At 40.9% G+C, this 22,164-nt stretch overlaps 1 protein-coding gene across 2 annotated transcripts in view; it reads right to left on the reverse strand.

Moving 5' to 3' along the window:
* The window catches only part of LOC121303104 (hexokinase-4-like), a 56,456-nt gene that overhangs the window by 2,804 nt on the left and 31,488 nt on the right, over nucleotides 1–22,164 (reverse strand). The window contains exons 1-9 of one of the 2 annotated variants that reach the window (XM_041233563.1): nucleotides 14,521–14,875; nucleotides 13,708–13,870; nucleotides 11,914–12,068; nucleotides 11,360–11,479; nucleotides 10,432–10,527; nucleotides 10,090–10,189; nucleotides 2,946–3,129; nucleotides 727–882; nucleotides 124–357 (exon numbers count right to left, since the gene is read on the reverse strand). In XM_041233563.1, coding sequence (XP_041089497.1) covers nucleotides 124–357; nucleotides 727–882; nucleotides 2,946–3,129; nucleotides 10,090–10,189; nucleotides 10,432–10,527; nucleotides 11,360–11,479; nucleotides 11,914–12,068; nucleotides 13,708–13,870; nucleotides 14,521–14,568 — 1,256 coding nt within the window. In that variant the 5' untranslated portion in view covers nucleotides 14,569–14,875. Of the gene's footprint in view, nucleotides 1–123; nucleotides 358–726; nucleotides 883–2,945; nucleotides 3,130–10,089; nucleotides 10,190–10,431; nucleotides 10,528–11,359; nucleotides 11,480–11,913; nucleotides 12,069–13,707; nucleotides 13,871–14,520; nucleotides 14,876–22,164 lie in introns of those variants that run through there. The other variant, XM_041233562.1, reaches the window with a different exon arrangement.

The raw sequence follows: 22,164 nt of genomic DNA on the forward strand, positions 1-22,164 counted from the left end.
GAACAAATGAATGAGTCATGAGACAGGCAGCTCACTGAAACAAACGTACTTGCTACAGATGGTGTGTGTTTTAATTTCTTGTCCTACCCCATTCTCATGGCTAAAACAGTTACATGATCTTACTTGGGGTGCAGCTTGAACACAGAGCCGTCGACGCCCACCGTGATCTTGAGCACCTCCTCCCTGCGCTGCTCCCTCATGTGGTTAATGATGCCGCCCAGCCCCGCGCCACACATGTGAGCCGCCCGTGTCGACACGCTCTCACACGCCAGGCGCACGATATCACAGTCCAGCTCTGAGGGTAGCAGGCCCAGCAATGTCAGGATGTTGTAGATCTGCTTGCGGTCCCCAGAATCACTGTTATAAAAAGGTAATAGTAGCTTCCAATCATTGTATGTAATTCGTATTAATAATTGGTAATGTACTGGTATAAGCTGATTTCTATCTGGTGACCCAAGTGAGAGTGACTGGCAGAATTGAATTTGTCTCTAGCTGGTCATGTCACCTGACCATCTACAGAAGTATGAACTAGCCTTTATTCTTTTATTTAGTATAAACAAAGTTGAGCGTTGGTACTTCAAAAATATAAAAATGTTGCCACTGTGGTAGCATTCTGCCAAAGGCAGCCTCATAACTTTACAGCTGCCATTCTGATATTACCGCTGTACAGAGCCAAGGTCCCTTAATCAGATACAATCTGCTGGCATCCTGCTGGCTGAAATGTACCTTTCAATCTGGGAGACGAATCTAGTCTCGAAGCTGCCTCTGGTCTTCAGCATGTCAGAGGCCTCTCCGTTGAAGAGCAGGTTCTCATTCACCAGCTTGATCAGGACCAGCCGCACCAGCTCTCCCATATACTTCCCACTAATGATCTTCTCATAGCTGCACAGAGAGAAAGGGAACAGCACTCAGTGCTTTACTTAAATTAGTAAAATAGTTTTTAGATTGCTGTTTGTTCTTTGTAGGTAAGGCCCCTGATGCTGAAGACCCTGCGTACGGCTTGCGTTCCGGTTACATCTACATACAGCAGTCCTTGACAGAAGCAACTACAAGAACTACTTTTTAAACTGAAGCGCTGTTTTCATTTCCCCATTAGGATTACTGTATGTTATTAGTAAGGAATTGTACTTATGTCTTTGTTCATGATACACACTTCTAAAACATTTGAGTATTGTATCTACTACTGACTTACAATAGTATTATCTGCTGTGCAAAAGTGGTTTATACTAATTCTATAGTTTACAACTGGATGATGCAGTGGAAAAGTATGCAAGGCCATAAAATCACCATCAATTCTGCAGTATGTTTATTTTATGGATTATTAAATTAACACAGAATTAGTGAAAATATCTTGCTTGCCAACATGTCAGGTTTCAAGTACCTTCACTTCTGAGACCAGACTCAAATCAAGCTAAGAGAGTAAGTGAAATTAGTCACAAATGGCCCTTTGAAATGCTCCAGCATATAACTTAAGGATTATGAGCAATCAGAGTAGTAATATTAATCTGGATCTGTGCAGGAGGGCGTATCCTGCAGACTCAGCTCTGTGCCTCAGTGAGAGCCTCAGCTAACAGCTGTCTATGAGCAGTGCAGTTGCAGCTCAGCTCCTACCTCTGTAGTAAACAACCATTAGCAATGCAGGGCTAATGGAGGGGCCATTACACAACATTACCCTCCATCCAGACATGAGATTGATGGCCAGTTTATGGGTCTGATTGCACTGTGGGATGCACAAAAACAAGCATTTTCCGAAACTCAGTCCTCAGCCCTGTTTGCAGCCACAGGTGATCTGCAGGTGACATGGAGGGAGTGGCATACTTTCTCACATCACATTTAATTAAACTACTGCTTAAGCTCTCCAGCAGAGGGCTAGCAACCTACCCACAGTGCTCTCAATAGAGTCGTTTTAAAAGACAGAGTGAAAAAGAAACTCCTTGACTTGTCAACATAGATAAACGATGCCCCACCACTAGATGTAAACCACTGCATATAGGTAAAGTGTTTATGTATGTATCCCTCCATGAAGTATCTATATAAGACTTTATGAACTCCTAAAGATACATTTTTAATTAGACCAATAAACCACAGGCCATAAGTTACTATGACCTTATGGCAGGGTGAAAGCCCTCTGGTGCAGAGGTGTGGGGGGGGGAATATTGGGTGGCAGGGAAGGGGTTAAATTTCTCACTGCAAAACATGTGAGACAGGTGTCACAGGTGTATAAAAAGGGTGATTACGAGTGTTAGTTTGGAATCAGTGTTGGTGATCGTTGGTGAAGGTATATTGGGCGTTGTGTAATATATTAATAACTATCAATGGTGTGTAGGTGAGTTTTATGAAGCCGTGTTTATAGTGTGAAATGGCGACTCAGCCTACAGCCGCGGTAGTTAAAAGCGTGTTAAACCTTGCAATCGTTGCCTCTGAGTCTCCTTCCTGCCAGGGCCAGCCTGGCTGTGACACTACCCTACCACAGACCTGGATTCTAAATTCTGAGACTCTCAAAAATCTGTGTGATTGAATGCACAAATGGACACATGGTTCTCTAGATGTATATAAAAGTGTGAAGTACATACATATATGAGCACCAGTACAATAAAAAAAGTCGTTCACCAGGAATAATGACCAGCTTTATTGTATACTGCAATGACTGCACTTATGGGAGCATTCAGAACGTGGACCCCTGTGCACTGATCATGTCTGTCAGTCTGTGAACCTGATAACTGCCTTGGATTTTCCAAACTTTTATCGTAGACTCCGACTCCTATAGATCTTGGATTGCGTTTGGGTATAATCAGGTAAATTGTTAGTTTTATTCCAATTTTTACCCTATAGAGCAACGTAATCTGAGATTATGAGGACCGTCTTAATGTGTGCCCACTGGCTCACAGTGTACAGACTGTATGCAGTAGAAGTAGTGTATCGAGATGTAACTGAGTGTCACTCACAGCTGCTGTCCGCTGTTGATGGAGGTCTCGTCCACGATACGGTCATACTCCAGTCTGAACTCTTCTAGCTCTCCCCTGTCTCCAAACGCCCCCCACTCTGTGTTGACACACATGCGTCCATCATCTCCCTCCACCAGCTCCACTGTGCGCATCTCCTCCATGTAACAAGCATTGCAGCCCGTCCCTGAGACAAAGAGAGAGAGAGAGAGAGACTTTGACTTTTGAGGTCCTTTAATGAAACATTAAAAATAAATCCAATAAGCCACAAAACAATACAATAAAAATAAAAAATCCTTCTAAAACACTACTATAACTATAAAAACAAAATACACTAAGAAGACCAATTAAAAACTTTTCCCTTTTTTTTTTAAATTAACACACACAAAAAAAAAATTAAAATAAAAAGTTGAGCTCCCCCCAGGAGTCACTGAGCATACAGAGAGAGAGAGAGAGAGAAAGAGAGATAGTGAGAGAGAGGGCGAGAGAGTGAGGGCAAGAGACAGAGAGATAGCAAGAGAGAGAGCAAGAGAGAGAGCGAGAGAGAGATACCGAAAGAGATATAGAGAGAGAGAGAGAGAGAGAGTCAGGCCATCTCCAAAAGAACTGCTGTGTCACACGGTTTTAAGGAGGAAAACTAAGCTTTATTAGCACAATTAATACTATCCCTTTCCCTCTTTCCTCTGTTGAAAATATTTCAGTTCTATTTTGTAATTCAATTTCAAACATGCAGAAGTTTCTAGGCTATACATTAGGAGTAAGGTAGCTGCTGCATCCCCATACAAAATCACTTCCTGTACTCCAATGGTCTGACTACAATTAGACACAAGTGATTAGATAAGAAAAATAATTTTAAACCTGCGTTTGCAGTCCTTTAGGAACGTCCCAAAGCTAGCGTGTGACCATGAAAGCTGGTCTGCCTTTGTGAGCGAGGTAGAGGTGCCATTTCCCTCCATAAAAGACATTGATTATATTAAGGCATTGATTTCAAGAACCTTGAGCAACGCTTGCCACTGTTTGTTCACAGCCAGTCGGTCAAGTCCACTGTAATCAACTCACTGCAGCAGGTGACTGAGTTTTACAGTAACTATGTAGAGGTGTCAGGATACAGGATCTAATGGCACAACAGGCTAACAGAGCCTGTAGAGCCTGGAGGTTGAGTTCAGTTCACGTCACTATCTCCTATAATAAGCTGACATAACATCCCACCAGTTCTTTACGGAGACCCTAATGGTTGAATAAACAGACCCACCGTTATAAGCTCTTTGTTGCCATGGCTTCAAATGCAGCATTATTACTGTAACATGAAAAAGTAAATCAACCAGACCTACCAACATTATGTACCGTACAATGTATGTGTGATATACAGACATGTGGACACCCACGCACTTCTTACACTTTTAATATTTTTTTTAAGAAGCAGTTCATAATGACAGCCAGACAGGCACCTTATTATAGCCCGATTCTGAGACTCTTTTCTGTCTAGTCCTCTGACAGTCTCCCTTGCTCCCTCCTCCCCTCCAGAGTTTCTCTCTCCTCTCTCTCTCCCTATAATGAGTCCTGTTATTGCTTGCCTGTGTTTACTCTGTCTCTGGCCACGCAACCTGACTACGCACTTCGGGCTGCTTGCTTGCTGCTTTTATTTGCTGTTTACTCAATGTCAGAGAAGTCAAGTGGAAGTAACGAACCGCGATGACGCCAGGTCATCAGCACCCAGCCCCCACACACACATTCATCCGTCACAACCCTCTGAGAAAGAGTCTGTCTACATCAATGGCCTCCAGCTCTTATCCCTAGCCCCTTTTTGTTAGCATTATTTGTGTTGAAAATGTTTCTGTTTTGCTTGTTTTTTTTTTTTTTTTTTTTTTTTTTTACTGATTGTGACAGATCGAATGATTTTTGGCGTTAGATCTCCTTCCTGACCTGTGAAAAGGAGAACTGTGCTGTGATAATCATGAGTGTTTGTTTTGTTTTGTTGTTATTAAATACTGTTTGTTGTTATTTAAATGGCTAACAAGATCTGGAGCTGTCGTCAAAGGCCAGCACTAAACACTGCACTTTGTTTCACCAAGGACTGTATATTCACAACAAGCACTGAAGCACGCACTGCAGTGTTTGTGTTTGTGTCTGTGTTACGTGTGGGTGAATAAGAACAGGACTGTTTATTATTTGGGAACCAGACGTGGATTTAAACACAGCAATTCACACCGCTGTATTGCCTGTTAACATGGTTTATTATTTACTGCTGTTATGCCATCAGGCAATTGGATTACAAACAATTTAACATCATTGCACCTGGATTATCATTGTGTAGTAATGTGAATGTTTATGTATATAATGCAGTTCAAGTTATGCCACTACAGGTCAGTAGCGCCCTACATACTTATCCTCTACCTAGGATACTGTTGGGTCGAGGATGTCCATAGAAAACACTAATGTGTAGGTTTCAACAGAGATTGTTCTAATAAAGACACTGTGATTAAAGTTATACTCTTGCATCTTGGATCTCGGGTTATTACATATGGCGACGAGGAAATCGGACAACTTGTCTTAGGTCGTTGAAAACGGAGACAACGAAGGAAAGAGACAAGTGTAGCTGCATAGCTTCGGCCCAACCTGCTAACGTTAGCGAGAGCGCTCACAGACAACGGAACATGGCTGCCACGGTAGGAACAACCGCGCCGTTTGATAGTCAACTACAGACATGGGAGGAATATTGTGAAGTGCTGTCGCATTTTTTTGAAGCAAATTTGAAGCAAAAAAGGGGCGATTCTCTTAAGTTCGGTGGGAAGCCAAACATATAGTCTGATGAGAAATTTGTTAAGCCCAGATAAGCCAGGGGACAAATCGTTTGACGATTTAGTTGAACTGTTGAAAACGCACTACAACCCAAAGCCCAGCGAAATAGTTCAACGCTTTAAATTTAACTCGAGAAACAAACAGGCAAATGAGAGTGTGACTGAATATGTGGCAGTGCTACGAGAACTGGCTCAACATTGCAACTATGGAGATAGGCTAAAGGAAATGTTACGGGACAGGCTAGTCTGTGGTATAGACGATGATCGTATTCAGCGCAGGCTGTTAGCAGAAACCGAGTTAACATTTGAAAAAGCACTGAAACTTGCTCAGGCATTGGAGACAGCGAACAAAGACGTTCAGGATTTACAATGGCAAAGCAAAGGAAGCAATGGTGCTAACTGGAAACATGCTAGCCAGGCTACAGTGCAAAAGCTAAAAACGTGGAGGGAACCACGAACTGGCGGAACTATGAGGGCATGTTATAGATGCGGTGGTGAGCACATGGCGAATGACTGTCGTTTTCTTAAGGAAATGTGTCACAGATGCGGAAAAAAGGGGCACATCAGGAAAGCGTGCAGGGCGAACTCACCTGTGGAGAAAACCAAACCTAGAGGGGGAGGAAAACAAAAGCAGGGAAAAGTGGAAAAAAAACATGGGGCTCATCACATTAGCGAAAATCCTGAAACAGATGCAAGTGACGGTGAAGACGTGTTCATTATGAATAACGTAACAGAGACAAGCATTCCCAGGGTAGCGCCTATCACATTACAGTTAAAAGTGAACAAGTCGGATTTGCAGTTTGAGGTTGACACGGGGTCCAGTGTTACAATTATGAATGAAACAGAGTACTCCAAACTAAGGAATGGGGCAAAAGTACCTGAGCTAAAGACATGTTCCCTGCATCTCAGAACCTATACAGGTGAAAGAGTGAAAACATTGGGTACTGCAAACTTAACTGTACAGTACAGAGAGACTGTTAAACAGCTGCCAGTAGTAGTAGTGTCTGGCAAAGGACCAAACCTACTGGGCCGCGGTTGGATTAAGGAGTTGGAATTAAACTGGGGCACTGTAAACCAGATAGGTAGAGACAAAACAACACTCCAGGATGTGTTGAAGAAACATGAGAATGTATTCAAAGAGGAATTGGGGACATTGCGAGGCCCAGCGGCTAAAATATATGTTGACAAAGAGGCAACACCAAGGTTCTTTAAGCCAAGACCTGTGCCTTATGCTATGAAACCGAAGGTGGAGGCTGAGCTGGACCGCCTCTTGAGAGACAAAATAATTGAACCAGTGAAATTCTCTGAGTGGGCAGCTCCCATAGTCCCAGTGCTAAAGCCTGATAACTCTGTGAGGATTTGCGGAGATTACAAACTTACTGTAAATCGGGTGTCCAAACTGGAACAGTATCCCATTCCCAGAATTGAAGATCTTTTTGCAAAGCTCTCAGGAGGGGCAAAATTCAGCAAATTGGACATGAGTCATGCCTATCAACAGGTAATATTGGATGAGGAATCAAAAAAGTATGTAACTATAAACACACACAAAGGGTTATTTACTGTAAACCGTCTTCCATTCGGGGTTTCATCCAGTCCAGCTATCTTTCAGAGAATTATGGAGGGTTTGCTGCAGGGAATTCCCCATGTAGCCATTTACCTGGACGACATCATGGTGACGGGCAAGAATGATCAGGAGCACCTGCAGATGCTAAGCGAGGTACTTCAGAGAGTGGAGGAGGCAGGCCTACGGCTAAAGAGAAGGAAGTGTACCTTTCTGGGAAGTGAGGCTGAGTTTCTGGGTCACAAAGTGGATGCCACAGGACTACACCCACTTAAGAACAAGGTACAAGCTATCCAAAATGCACCTGCACCTACCAACATAACAGAGCTTAAGGCTTACTTAGGACTGTTGAACTATTATAACAGGTTTTTACCTAACCTGTCAACACTGTTGGCTCCACTGCACAAATTGTTGAGAAAAGACACAAAATGGCAATGGAAAAAAGAGCAGGAGGCTGCTTTTGAGAAATCTAAAAAGCTCATGCAATCCACAGATATACTTGTGCATTACGACAGTGAGAAAGAGCTGATTCTGTCCTGTGACGCCTCCCCCTACGGGATAGGCACAGTACTTTCACACCTCATGCCGGATGGGTGGGAGAGACCCATAGGTTTTATGTCAAGAACACTCACATCAGCTGAACGAAACTACTCTCAGCTTGATAAAGAGGGACTGGCTGTGATTTTTGGGGTGCAATGGTTTCACAAGTATCTCTATGGTAGAAAGTTCACCATATGCACAGATCATAAACCGCTTCTTTCACTCTTCAACGAAATGAAGGCTGTTCCACAGATGGTGTCACCGAGGATCCAGAGGTGGGCTGTGACACTGCGGGCGTATGAGTACGTGATAGTCTACAAGGCGGGTAAGGACCACGGCAACGCAGACGCCTTGAGTCGTGTGCCACTGCCGGACACTTCCCAATCCACAGGTCTGGAAGACAGGGTGCTGATGATGGAAGACATAGCGATGGTGACCGCAGAGGAGGTGAGAGTGTGGACAGGTAAAGATTCCATACTGTCTAGGGTGAGAGAGTACGTTTTAAGGGGGTGGCCACAGCAGGGGGAAGGAACAGATTTTACACCTTATTCTGCTAGGAAGACAGAATTGAGTGTGCAAGATGGTTGTGTCTTGTGGGGGGCACGTGTCATCATCCCACAGCGAGGACGACAGGCTGTGTTGGAACAGCTGCATCAGTGCCATCCAGGGGTTTCGCGCATGAAGGCTCTGGCCAGAAGTTATTTCTGGTGTCCCAAACTAGATGAGGAGATAGAGACACGGGTAAAGGCATGTAGCAAGTGTCAGGAACACCGGAAAGCACCAGCCACAGCCCCGCTACATCCCTGGGAGTGGCCAGACAGACCCTGGAAGCGATTGCACCTAGATTATGCAGGACCATTTATGGGGCAGATGTTTTTGATACTCATAGATGCTCATTCCAAATGGATGGATGTTTACCCGGTAACTTCAGCAACATCAGCTGTTACAATTGACTGCTTGCGAAAAAGTTTTAGCAATCAGGGATTACCAGAAATGGTAGTTTCTGATAACGGCACCTGTTTTGTCAGCTCAGAGTTCAAGGAATTCATGAACAAAAATGGCATTGTCCATGTTATATCAGCCCCGTTTCATGCATCTTCCAACGGTCTCGCAGAACGAGCCGTTCATATATTCAAGATGATGATGAAGAAAGCGGGAGAAGGAAGTATGTCAACTAAAGTGTCAAGGGTACTATTCAGCTATAGGTTAACACCTCAAACTACCACAGGACTCTCCCCAGCAGAGATGCTACTAGGGAGGAAACTTCGGTCTACGCTTGATTTAGTGCATCCCGATTTAAAGAGAAAAGTAGAACTTAAGCAGAATAAACAAAAGGAACACCATGACAAGCACAAAAAGGGGAGGAGATTTGGAGACGGAGACTCTGTGATGACAAGAAACTTCAGTTACGGTCCCAAGTGGATACCAGGAGTCATTGCAACAGTGACTGGTCCTGTATCTTTCAAGGTAATGCTGGGAGATGGCAGAATAGTACACAGACTCATAGATCAGATCCTGTCTAGACAACAGGACAACACCATTGGCTCAGAGGATATTATGCAGGACACACCTGCAGAGGTTCTACAACCACCAGCTAGAGTAACCATGCCAGATGAACTTGTTCCAAACAATGCGTACACTGCTTCAGAGCAGCTTGCTTTGAAACCAGAGGAACAAACTGGGAGTTCCCCAAAGGTGGGCAGGGACAATCAAAGCATGGCACAAGCTGTGCGTCGTTCCAAAAGAACAGTCAAAAAGCCTGGTTACCTGAAGGACTTTGACTTGTAAATAATTTTTTTTTTTTTTTAAGTTTTAAATTAAATGTTTATGTACAGTTAAGGATGGACTATTGTGTGTAGTTTTTGTTACAGCAATAGTTCAGAGACATCTAGTGTATTAGTGTTACATTTTGTTTATAACTGTGTTTAAACTGTTTCCGAATTTTAGAGAAGCTGAAATCTTAAGGGGGGGAGAATGTAGTAATGTGAATGTTTATGTATCTAATGCAGTTCAAGTTATGCCACTAGAGGTCAGTAGCGCCCTACATACTTACCCTCTACCTAGGATACCGTGGGGTCGATGGAAGTCCTTAGAAAACACTAATGTGTAGGTTTCAACAGAGAATGTTCTAATAAAGACACTGTGATTAAAGTTATACTTTTGCATCTTGGATCTTGGGTTATTACAGCAAAGCTTACTCATGTAAGAATGTTGTACTGTATCAAATCTCGTCCACTTGCGCTCTTACCTACTATCATCCCAACTTCACAAGTGCGATCTTCATAGTAACAGGAGATCATCGTGGCCACAGTGTCATTCACCATAGCTACCACATCCATTTCAAAATCCTGGGAAACAACAAGCTGTTATTGTCATTTGTTTAAGAAAACCCAATATTCCACAACTTAAATATTGACATGAAAGTACCTAGACTGAATGATCCAAACCAGGATGGAACTACAGTTCAATCTAACCACAAGGGATGTGCCTTCACAAAACTGATTGATTTGTGTTCTCTTATAAAAGGGCATAGAGCTAAGAAAATGATTCCAGTTAACTCTGGCTGTTTGTGTCACACAGAGAGACTCACCCCTCTCCTTTTGATCGCGTCCCTCAGCAGACCCACCACATTGTTTCCCTCTGCTCCCGAAGCTTTGAACCCCTTTGTCCAGTTCAGTAGGATACCCTGAAGTGGGAAAACAGGTGGGAAATAAACAAAGTATTGTATTGGGTTTCGTATTGATTAAAAGCAGGTTATCGTGACATACATTCAAATTAATTCTATTGTAGCAATGTAGGACAGATAGTATTACATACTGTAGCATAACTGCGCATTGCGCTACTGCCAGCTATTTAAATTAGAGATGACATGAAATTAGTTAAAATGAATGGCAGCCCTAAAAGTTACCAATTGGAAGCACTCTTAGAGAAAAACATTTGGGGTGCCATTATAATACAGTTATTACCCTGAAGAAACCAAAATAGAACCTTATTGGCCAGCAGGTGGTCCTGTTACCAAAACCATAGCAACAAATTTGTGTTGGTTCCCATGCATTGAATTTCTACAGGTGTGTTGCTGAATATTGCTTTCAATCAGATAATAGTCTACTTTTTTCAGATAAAAAACATACGGGAACAGAAAAAGTACATATTTTTGCATAAAAAATGTTGTTCACAAAACTCTATGTTGTTTGCATCTGCTCACCCCTGGGTGTAGCCCATGTTATCATAGCTAATATTCCTATTGCCTTTTTAAGCGCATGGTCATGGTTAAGTTTAACTATAATTCATCAGAACATCCCCAGACAATCAGACTGTTCAAATTCAAGACCTTAACATTTTATATAGGAGGTTGTGTAATAAGCCAGTCATTTAATAATGGGGCGTACATTCTTTATAAAGGAATGCTGCTAGATATTGTGGGTTTATAGGGTCAGGATGTTGTCTTGTTTAAAGCTCTACTGACTGCTCTCTGCAGGGTTAATCCCGAACACCAGGCAATCCAGGGGCTCGGTTACCTTGTCAATGTCCTCGTGACGCACAGGGAAGGAGAAGGTGAACCCCAGGGGCAGTTTCTTGTGCTTCATGTTGTGTTTGTCCAAGAAGTCAGAGATGCACTCAGCAATGTAATCGAAAAGCTTGGAGGGAAGGGATACATTTCTTTCAGTATTTAAGCTGGAAACTATTTTATGGGCTCTTTAATATTGCCCATCAAGTTCCAAACCTCCAGACATGGATAGGATTACAAACCTTATAACTCCACTGACACGCCCCACAAAATGTCTTTAAACAACAATCTTGTGTATGTATTAATTACTTAGAAGCTTTATTAGATTATGTATTATTATGGTATCTTAAAGCAATTTTCTAAGGATCAAGGAATTGTCAAATATTTCATGGCAATGATGTTACCACAATAATAGCTGCAAGGACTGAACAGCTGATCCAAGGCAATTGGTATACTGTGTATGATATCCAACACTGTATCCACTGAAACACAATCGTTATTTGAATATGGCTTTGTGCTTTGATCCCTATTTTTGAAAGGTTTTGTAATAACTCTTAACACTACCATTTCAGCAGTGCCGGTCATGGCATCCTCAGGGATGGAGTACATGTGGTGTTTGGTCTCCACTTTCCAGCCTCCCTCCTGGTCATCTCCCACCTTCACCAGCATTACTCGGAGGTTCGTCCCACCCAGGTCCAGGGACAAGAAATCACCAACTTCTGAGATTGAGAACCAGACACAAAAGTGTAACAAGAAGCATTTTGTCTTTTTATCCTATCAAGTGCTTGTAAATTAAACTGTGTTAGAAATTGCTTGTATAAGAAAAGAAACAACAGCGATGAAACACAGCAGCAAGTTTCCCTCCTTAAAAAGTTGCAAGCAATAACTGCAAAAATATTATTATGTTTAGGAATTAAAATTAATTCTTTACAAGTCCTATACTTTCATGATATTAATTTCTTACCAGTTTTATATCTGATTGTGTTCTCTGTTTCCGAATCAATACAAACTTCAAGAAATTGCACTACTACCATTTACTAATATTAAAAACATGCATTTTGAGTTCAGTTATTGTGAGAATGGACTACCACACACACACACACACACACACACACACACACACACACCACACTTCATTACCACACACACACACACACGTACCATAGCTTCATTACCACATACCACACACACACACACACACACACACACACACACACACACACACACACACACACACACACACACACACACACACACACACACACACACACACACACACACACACCACACACACACACACACACACACACACACACACATACACACACACACACACACACACACACACACACACACACACACACACACACACACACACACACACACACACACACACACACACACACACACACACACACACACACACACACACACACACACACACACACACACACACACACACACACACACACACACACACACACACACACACACACACACACACACACACACACACACACGTACCACACACACACACACACACACACACACACACACACACACACACACGTACCATAGCTTCATTACCACACACACACACACACACACACACACCACACACATTACACACACACACACACACACACACACACACACACACACACACACCATAGCTTCATTACCACACACACACACACACACACACACACACACACACACACACACACACACACACACACACACACACACACACACACACACACACACACACACACACACACACACACACACACACGTACCATAGCTTCATTACCACACACACACACACACACACACACACACACACACACACACACACACACACACACACACACACACACACACACACACACACACCATAGCACACACACCACACACACACACACACACACACACACACACACAAACACACACACACACACACACACACACACACACACACACACACACACACACACACACACACACACACACACACACACACACACACACACACACACACACACAAACACACACACACACACGTACCAGAGCTTCATTACCACAGACACATAAGCACACGCGCATACCAGAGCTTCATTACCACACCACATACACACACACACCATATACACACACACATACAGGAGCTTCTTTATCACATACACACATACACACACCATATACACACACACATACCGGAGCTACTTTAAAACACACACATACAGCTTCATTATCACATACACACACACAACACATACACACACACCATATGCACACACACACATACCGGAGATTTATTACCACATACACACACACACCATATACACACACGCATACCGGAGCCTTCAGGGGTGGAGCGCACGTAGGTGGGTAACATTTTGATGCTAGCCTGGTCATGAGTCTCCAGCCGCAGGCCGCGCTCCATTTCCCGCTGCATCCTTCGCATCACTTCCTTCAGCTCCTCCTTTGTCAGTCGGAACTCTGATAAAATCTGATCCACCTGGGTGAGTGGAAAGACAGCATTGATCCGGATGACTGATTTCACACGCCATTTGCTTCTCAGCTTGAGAGGATCTTGCAATGCCTGGCAATTCCTTTCTAAAACTAAACTATAGCTAAGTGGGTTGATTTGACAAACCTACCCCTGCCAGAATAACCATAGCTGGATGTATCTGATTATTTTCCAGAACCAGGGAATCTACCTGGATTAAATGATTATTTTTAGAGGTAATCCCAGGATAACCAAGGAGATGCATTCCAGGGCGATTCCCCACTTCTGTTAAATGCTCTAAGAAATCCATTTGTGAACTGATAGTTCATTTGATTTGAACACAATAATCAAGGGAACTGACTCAAGCATTAGTTACTCTGCACATGTTCCTTCACCCAGAATTTTAAAAAGCACTACATTTATCAGTCGACTGACCAGCTCACAGTATAATCTTATCCCAGCTGACTAATGTGAATGCAAGATAGAATGTGCAACCTCATAGGGACAGTTGAGTTTCTACTTATATTATTGTTTTCATTTATACACACACATGCACATACACACACACACACACACACACATACATACATAAAAAAACGATGTCAGTAGCTCATATTTTAATTGCATATTTGATTGTAAACAGTACAAATCTTCCTTACCATAACAATATGTTCAAGAACAGAACTGCATTTGCTTAAAAAATGCATCCTTGTATTTAGTAGAGATGAATTCAGGTAAACTGGAACAGAGACTGGAGGTACCTTCCTTCTGCCTGTTTGACTGTGTGAGTGTCTCTGCTCTTCAGAGTACAGAATCTTCTGCCTCTTTGACTGTCTGTGTGCGTGTCTCTGCTCTTCACAGAGTACTGTAGCTCAGGGATCTGCATTTATACTGATGAGGGAGGCAAGGTCAATGTAACACACATGATCAAGGATAATGTGCAGTTCAAGGCCAGGTCTGTTGTGTAACTAAACGGGACGAGTGATCAGTAAAGAGAATAACCGTAGACAATCAGCCTTGGAAATGTTCTGATTTTGCAACTCCTTTCTAGAAGTCAAACAGTAGTTACTATTAAAAGTAAAGCACACAGTACAAAACCATGACCTCAATACTCATAAAATCTGCAAATAAAAGGGTGTATACAAACTTTAATAAAGCACTGTAAATAGTTATTTTAACTAGTCTTAGAGAACAGAACTTTGAAACGTAGTCCTTAACGTGTATGTAAGCTTTTGATATAGATATATGGTGACAGTTACTAGTCTGGTTTGAAAATGGGGAGCAAGAGGACACCCTGACCGAAGGCTGAAGTCTCCACGGCAGGGCGAAGAGGGCCCATATGCCTTGCCTTCCAGTGATTTTGAGTCCAGCTGTGCTGAAGCAGAAGAGGGGAAGCTCAGACTCTGAATAATAAGTGCAAGTTAGTTCTGTTCAAATAACTAACGTTTTGTTCTGTGCATATTATTAGTTGTAAACTGATGGTGTAAAAGCCTGTGTGTGCTGCGTTTTCTATGCTTTATTTGAGATTTTTATTTGTGTAGGATCGTTATCTTTACAAGGCATAGCTCTGCTGTAACCAAACGGTATTTCAGTTAGAATGTTGGTTACCATGGTTTTGTTGCATGTTGAATACGATAAACGCGTTTCGCTAAATGAGGCATCACGTTTCTTAATGGCATAAAAAGTCTGTTTTAAAGCATAAAAGAAAGTCAATTTCACTCATTCTTTGCTTGAATTGAAAAATAAAGATAGAAAAAAATGGAAAATTCTGTCTAAAATAAACGTTGATATTAATCATCGATTTGGCAAAAAAATTAAAAATTGAATAGTCGCAAGCCTAGTTATATAATTTTTTTTTAACTTCTACACATGTCTCTGTAACAGGGCTGGGAGCCCAGTGCAGGAGAAGGGGGCAGTACCTGCAGTACCTTGCTGTGTTTTTGCTTCCTGCAATCTGGCCTGACATCACCACACATGCCATTCCTGTCACAGTCGCATATTGATTTATACCTTCTATGGTTCTTGGCACTTTCTTTGATTGAATTTGTATTGCATTTATTGAGGTCTTGGCTGAAAGACTGACTGACGACTTTTGTAACCAAATAAAATCAGACTGGAACTAAACATGTCTTTCTGTCTTCCTTTTACAAAAAGTCACAAAAAGAATTTCAAAATTTGAACACTGTCCGTATACCCGTAATAACAAATGTCCATGATTTTCTAATCGAAATCCAAAGATGGTATATTTATATATTGCTTTGAGGCTTTCCCAATCAGTCCCAATCATATAAAATATACCTATACCTTATGAAAGTATCATAAAAAGAATGCCAATTAAAAATACTGTGCTGAAATTATTGGATAGCCTACAAATTTAAGTTATGTAGTACGAAGTGCCTGACTTGATAAGTGCCTGGCCAATAAATAATGCAGAATTAGAACAAGATTTTTTTGTTTGTCAGATGAACCTTGTAAAAACAGTCATAAGTAATCCGCTCTCCACAGACATTCTGAGTGGAATTCTTACAAACATCACCAGCTTTAGACCAACATAGCAAATGATCCAGTCTGCAAATGTGTCCATGCATGAGCAGAAGAAGCAAATACCACCTAAAGGCCAGCTAACTGGAGATCATCTAGTAGTGAGTACGGAGGACAGGGCTAACAATAGTCTGCAATGAACTAACCCTCTGCAGGTAGTCTGCAGGTGTGTGTTAGAGATTCTCTCAATTGCAATGAACACAATATAACAGCAGCCTGCCCCTAAAGGTGTGTAAAATTGGTACAAAGTTAGCAAAGTCCAGCAATTCATCAGACTGAGTTCAGAACTGCCATATGAGCAGCACCGCTAAATGTATTCCCCAACTAGTGGTAACTCAATTCAATGTAATGAATATAATTGTCTATGAAAAGCAAATTAGTGAAATGTTAATTGTATCTTAAAATTAATACATTTGGTAAATGTATCATTAAAACCTTTATTGTTGTGAATGAAGCATTCCATTCCACATGGACATTCTGATATTAACTGTGACTGTTGTGATGGCTTACAATACTGTTTACAATTACAAATGTTTTCATTAATAAAAATAATTGATTTCTTGCAGTCCAATGTCTTGTCCCACTGGTTTTGCTCTTACACTATAGAGAGCTCATATCTGACTCTGACACGATAATCACTTCAAACAAAATTAACTACTAAGCTCTATAACATGAAGAAGAAGATCTTAACATTTTACTTACAGTATGAATAAAATGAAAAAGCTAGTGCTAACTCTTACTGAGTCCAAACTGATATTCTGCACTCAGGAAAGCCTTAAGATAGGAATGTTACCCATAGTGCAAAACAAGAAAAATATTGCATAGTGCTCACACTTTTTTTTCCACTATCTGACTTGCACATAAAAAAGTGAAATGTTGAAAACAGTGATCATGTTGTCTCTATCTGAGCACAGGGCGGTACGGTACTCTATTGATCTTAACAGGCAGCTGAAATCTGTGAAGATGTAGGTAACCCGGTTTAATGGAATACAGAATAAAATACAGATCAATTAGACTTATCAATTAGATTATTTTACAGCAATCTACTTAAGGATTATAACCTTTATAAATGTATAATATATTTATTTTATACATGTGTAAGAGACTGTGCTGTTTCTGAAACTAATAAAACACACCATCATAAACTCCCCAGTTCACAGATTTCTGATTTCCTGTCCGAATCAGTCAATCTTTATTTTTTATAAAGCGCCTTTTTATGATAAATCACCTCAAAGCACTTTAAAGATAGAAATAACAAAATATACACAAAACAATTTAGAGAAAGAGTAAAAGATACGATGATAAAATACCCCTTTAAATCACATACATTAAAGTAATACAAAAGTCGGTTTAATTCTTACTTAAGTGACAAAATAAGTAGTTAAAAAAACAACAATAAGTAGTACTGTATAAGATAGGATGATACATTTCCCTCTAAAATACATATGCTAAAATTATTTTTAAAAAGTGTTTTTAATCTTACTGTAAAAGCAGCTGTAAAAGAGATGGTGCCTTCCTTACAAATTGTCAACTGCTTTCTTTCTCTGTATCCAAGGAATGCTGAGTCAAATGGGTCATGTAAATATATGGGGACAGCAAAACTTTTAGATATAAGGGAGCAAGGTCATTTAAAAGTGTATCAGTTAGAAGCACAACCTTAAAATCAATCCTAATACGTACAGGAAGCCAATGTAAGGCTGGTAACACAGAGGTAATGTGTTTGTGCTTCTTTATTCTTGTTAAAATTCTGGCAGCAGCATTTTGCTCAAGTTGCAATCGTGATAAAACACAACTTGAAATACCAGAGAAAAGAGCATTGCAGTAATCAATCCTAGCTTTTATAAAAGCATGCATCAGTCTCTCAGCATCCAGCAGTGAAAGAGAATATCTTAGTTAGCAAGATTTCTTAAATGAAAATGAGAGTTAAACGAGGCAGTCTTCCCAGCGACAGAGAATGGGAGAAGTACAGGCATGGAAAAGTACAGAGCAGTTTAGAAGCAGTTTGAAAGCAGGATGACGGCTGCAGAAGAAACTAAACTTCAAAAAAAAAAAAAAAAAACCCTCAACATGGTCTTCAAGCCAGTAATCTGTGACACCTGCTTGATGTGGGAAATCCGAGAAAACCCAGCGGAGCTAAACCAAGTGTGCGCAAAGTGCTTCACGATCCAGGATTTGCATAAACTAGTAAGTATGCTAGAAATGGAGCTGGAAGAAGTGACAGCAGCAGGATCTTGAGGAACTGGCACACCCACAATTCATGGAAGTCTGCATCACCCCTAAAAGACTGAAAGCCACCAGGGAGATAGAAGGTCAGAACAGCTGGGTTCAGGTAGGCAGAAGCAGGGAAAAAAAGAAACTTCGTCAAACACCACCACCAGAAATCAAAACAAGCAACAGATTTGAGTCACTTCAGAATTTTGATGAGCAGAACCAACAACAAGAGAAGGAAAGGAACAACATCCAGGACCCTATTAACAGTGGTGACCAGACAGCAAAAAGAAGGTAGGTCATGATTGTTGTGGACTCCATATTGAGAAACACAGCAAGTTCAATTCGCAGTTTGGACCCCCTTACTACAACAGTGTGCTGCCTTCCGGGAGCCTCGGTCAAGCACATCACTGAGAACGTGGACAGGCTCCTAGAACGAACAGGAGACGACCCGGTAGTAGTTGTCCACATCAGTACAAACAACATTGGAAGAGACAGACCAAAATCCCTGCAAAACAAATTCAGAGAGCTAGGAAGGAAATTAAAAGAGAAAACCAAAACTGCGGTATTTTCTGGTATACTACCGGCACCTTGCAAAGGACCATATGGACAGCTGGAAATAATTAATCAAAACGAATGGCTGAAAATGTGGTGCACACGGGAAGGCTTCACCTATCTTGATCATTGGACCACATTCTACAACGAGGACTATCTGTATAGACGGGATGGACTCCACTTAAATAACAAGGGAACCAGTCTGCTTGGAGAAAAGATCCTTGAGCAGGTTCAGAAGCATTTAAACTAGAAAGGAAGGGGGGAGAAATCAACAAAAAAACAGAAGGGAGACCGCATCAAAACAAGAACAACAACTCAGGTAAGACAACCATTAAATGTATTTATCTAAATGCTAGAAGTATCAGAAACAAAATTCTAGAACTTGAAGCTACTGCACTAACAAGTAACTATGATGTGATAGGTGTTACAGAAACGTGGTTGTCTGAGAGTGATGGGGACGAATATAATATTTGTGGGTATACACTGTATAGGAAAGACAGGCAGGACAGAAGAGGAGGAGGGGTAGCGCTATACATAAGAAACAGTCTTGAAGCCCAGGTGTTAAATCTGGACAAAGAAAATAAAACCGAATCAATATGGGTCAGAATAACGGACAAAAATTCAAGGGGAATAATAATAGGAGCATGCTATAGACCGCCAGATTCAGACGGTGAGCAAAATAATCTGTTATACAATGACATTAGAAATGCGTGTAGCAAAGGAGAAGCCATATTAATGGGGGATTTCAACTTCCCCCAAATAAAATGGGAAAATGAAGGATGAAATTGAAATGGTTGAAATGACAAATGACTGCTTCCTAACACAATTTGTCAAGGCACCGACTAGAGGGGAGGCATGCCTTGATTTAGTCTTTTCAAATAACAAAGACAGAATAACTAAAACAGATGTCAGAGAACCCCTGGCAAACTCAGACCACAACATGGTCTCATTTGAAGTGTTTTTTAAAACCCCAAAAGCAATGACTAAAGCTAAGGGTTACAATTTTAGAAAAGCAAACTATGAAGGTATGAAACAGAGACTAACAGAAGTAGATTGGAGTAAAATAGAGAAAACACCCACAGAAGAAGGATGGTTGTTCTTCAAAAATGTAGTACTAGAGGCGAAAAACAATTACATCCCTAAAGTAGACAAATCTAAATGTAAAACTAAATTGCCAAAATGGTTTAATAGATCAATTAAAAAAAATATTCAGCGAAAAAAGGCACTTTACAGAGCATTAAAAAAGGACCAAAAAGAAAGTACGCAGAAAGAGTACACAGAACTGCAAACGCAAGTCAAAAAGGAAGCTAGAAAAGCCAAGAGAGAAATAGAAATAAACATTGCTAAGGGAGCTAAAACCAATTCCAAAATGTTTTTCCAATATTACAACAGCAAGAGAACATTCAAAGAGGAGATTAAATGTTTAAGAGATACAAATGGCAAAATCGTAGATGAAGAAAAAAAATAGCAAATATGTTAAATGATTACTTTTCACAAGTTTTTACAAAGGAAGATACTGACAACATGCCCCACATGTCATCCAGTTCCTATCCAGTTTTAAATAACTTTAGCATAACCGAGGCAGAAGTGTTAAAGGGACTAGGAGCTCTTAAAATAAACAAATCCCCTGGGCTGGATGAGATCCTCCCAGTAGTACTCAAAGAAATGAAAGAAGTAATTTACAAACCGCTAACCAAGATCATGCAGCAGTCTCTTGACACAGGGGTGGTACCGACAGACTGGAAAATTGCAAACGTAATACCGATCCACAAAAAGGGAAACAAAACTGAACCAGGTAACTACAGACCAGTAAGCCTGACTTCTATTATATGCAAACTTATGGAAACTATAATAAGATCCAAAATGGAAAATTACCTATATGGTAACAGGGTACTGGGAGACAGTCAACATGGTTTTAGGAAAAGGGAGATCGTGTCTAACTAACTTGCTTGATTTTTTTGAGGATGTAACATCGATAATGGATAATTGCGAAGCATATGACATGGTTTATTTAGAGTTCCAGAAAGCTTTTGACAAAGTCCTGCACAAAAGATTAATTCTCAAACTGAACGCAGTTGGGATTCAAGGAAACACATGTACATGGATTAGGGAGTGGTTAACATGTAGAAAACAGAAAGTACTGATTAGAGGAAAAACCTCAGAATGGAGTGTGGTAACCAGCGTTGTACCACAGGGATCAGTATTAGGTCCTCTGCTATTCCTAATCTACATTAATGATTTAGATTATGGTATAGTAAGCAAACTTGTTAAGTTTGCAGATGACACAAAAGTAGGAGGAGTGGCAAACACTATTGTAGCAGCAAAGGTCATTCAAAATGTTCTAGACAAGATTCAGAACTGGACAGACACATGGCAAATTACATTTAATAGAGAAAAGTGTAAGGTACTGCATGCAGGAAATAAAAATGTACATTATAAATATCATATGGGAGATACTGAAATTGGAGAAGGAATCTATGAAAAAGACCTAGGAGTTTTTGTTGACTCAGAAATGTCTTCATCTAGACAATGTGGGGAAGCTATAAAAAAGGCGAACAAGATGCTTGGATACATTGTGAAAAGTGTTGAATTTAAATCAAGGGAAGTAATGTTAAAACTGTACAATGCACTAGTTAGTTGTTAGTAGCTTATTGATCCCAGAATCTCATCAATAGCTTTTTGAAGGATACCAGAGTGTCAGCTTCAACAACATTACTGGGGAGTTGGTTCCAGATTCCCATGATTTTCTGTGTAAAAAAGTGACTCCTATTTTCTGTTCTGAATGCCCCTTTGCCTAATCTCCATTTGTGACACATGGTCCTTGATTCTTTTTTCAGGTTGAAAAAGTCCCTTGGGTCGACAATGTCAATACCTTTTAGAATTCTGAACATTTGAATCAGATCGCCGCGTAGTCTTCTTTGTTCAAGACTGAATAGATGCAATTCTTTTAGTTTGTCTGCATGTGACATGCCTTTTAAACCCAGAATAATCCTGGTCAC

The sequence above is a fragment of the Polyodon spathula genome, chromosome 31, assembly GCF_017654505.1.
Source record: "Polyodon spathula isolate WHYD16114869_AA chromosome 31, ASM1765450v1, whole genome shotgun sequence".
In the NCBI taxonomy this organism is placed as follows: Eukaryota; Metazoa; Chordata; class Actinopteri; order Acipenseriformes; family Polyodontidae; genus Polyodon; species Polyodon spathula.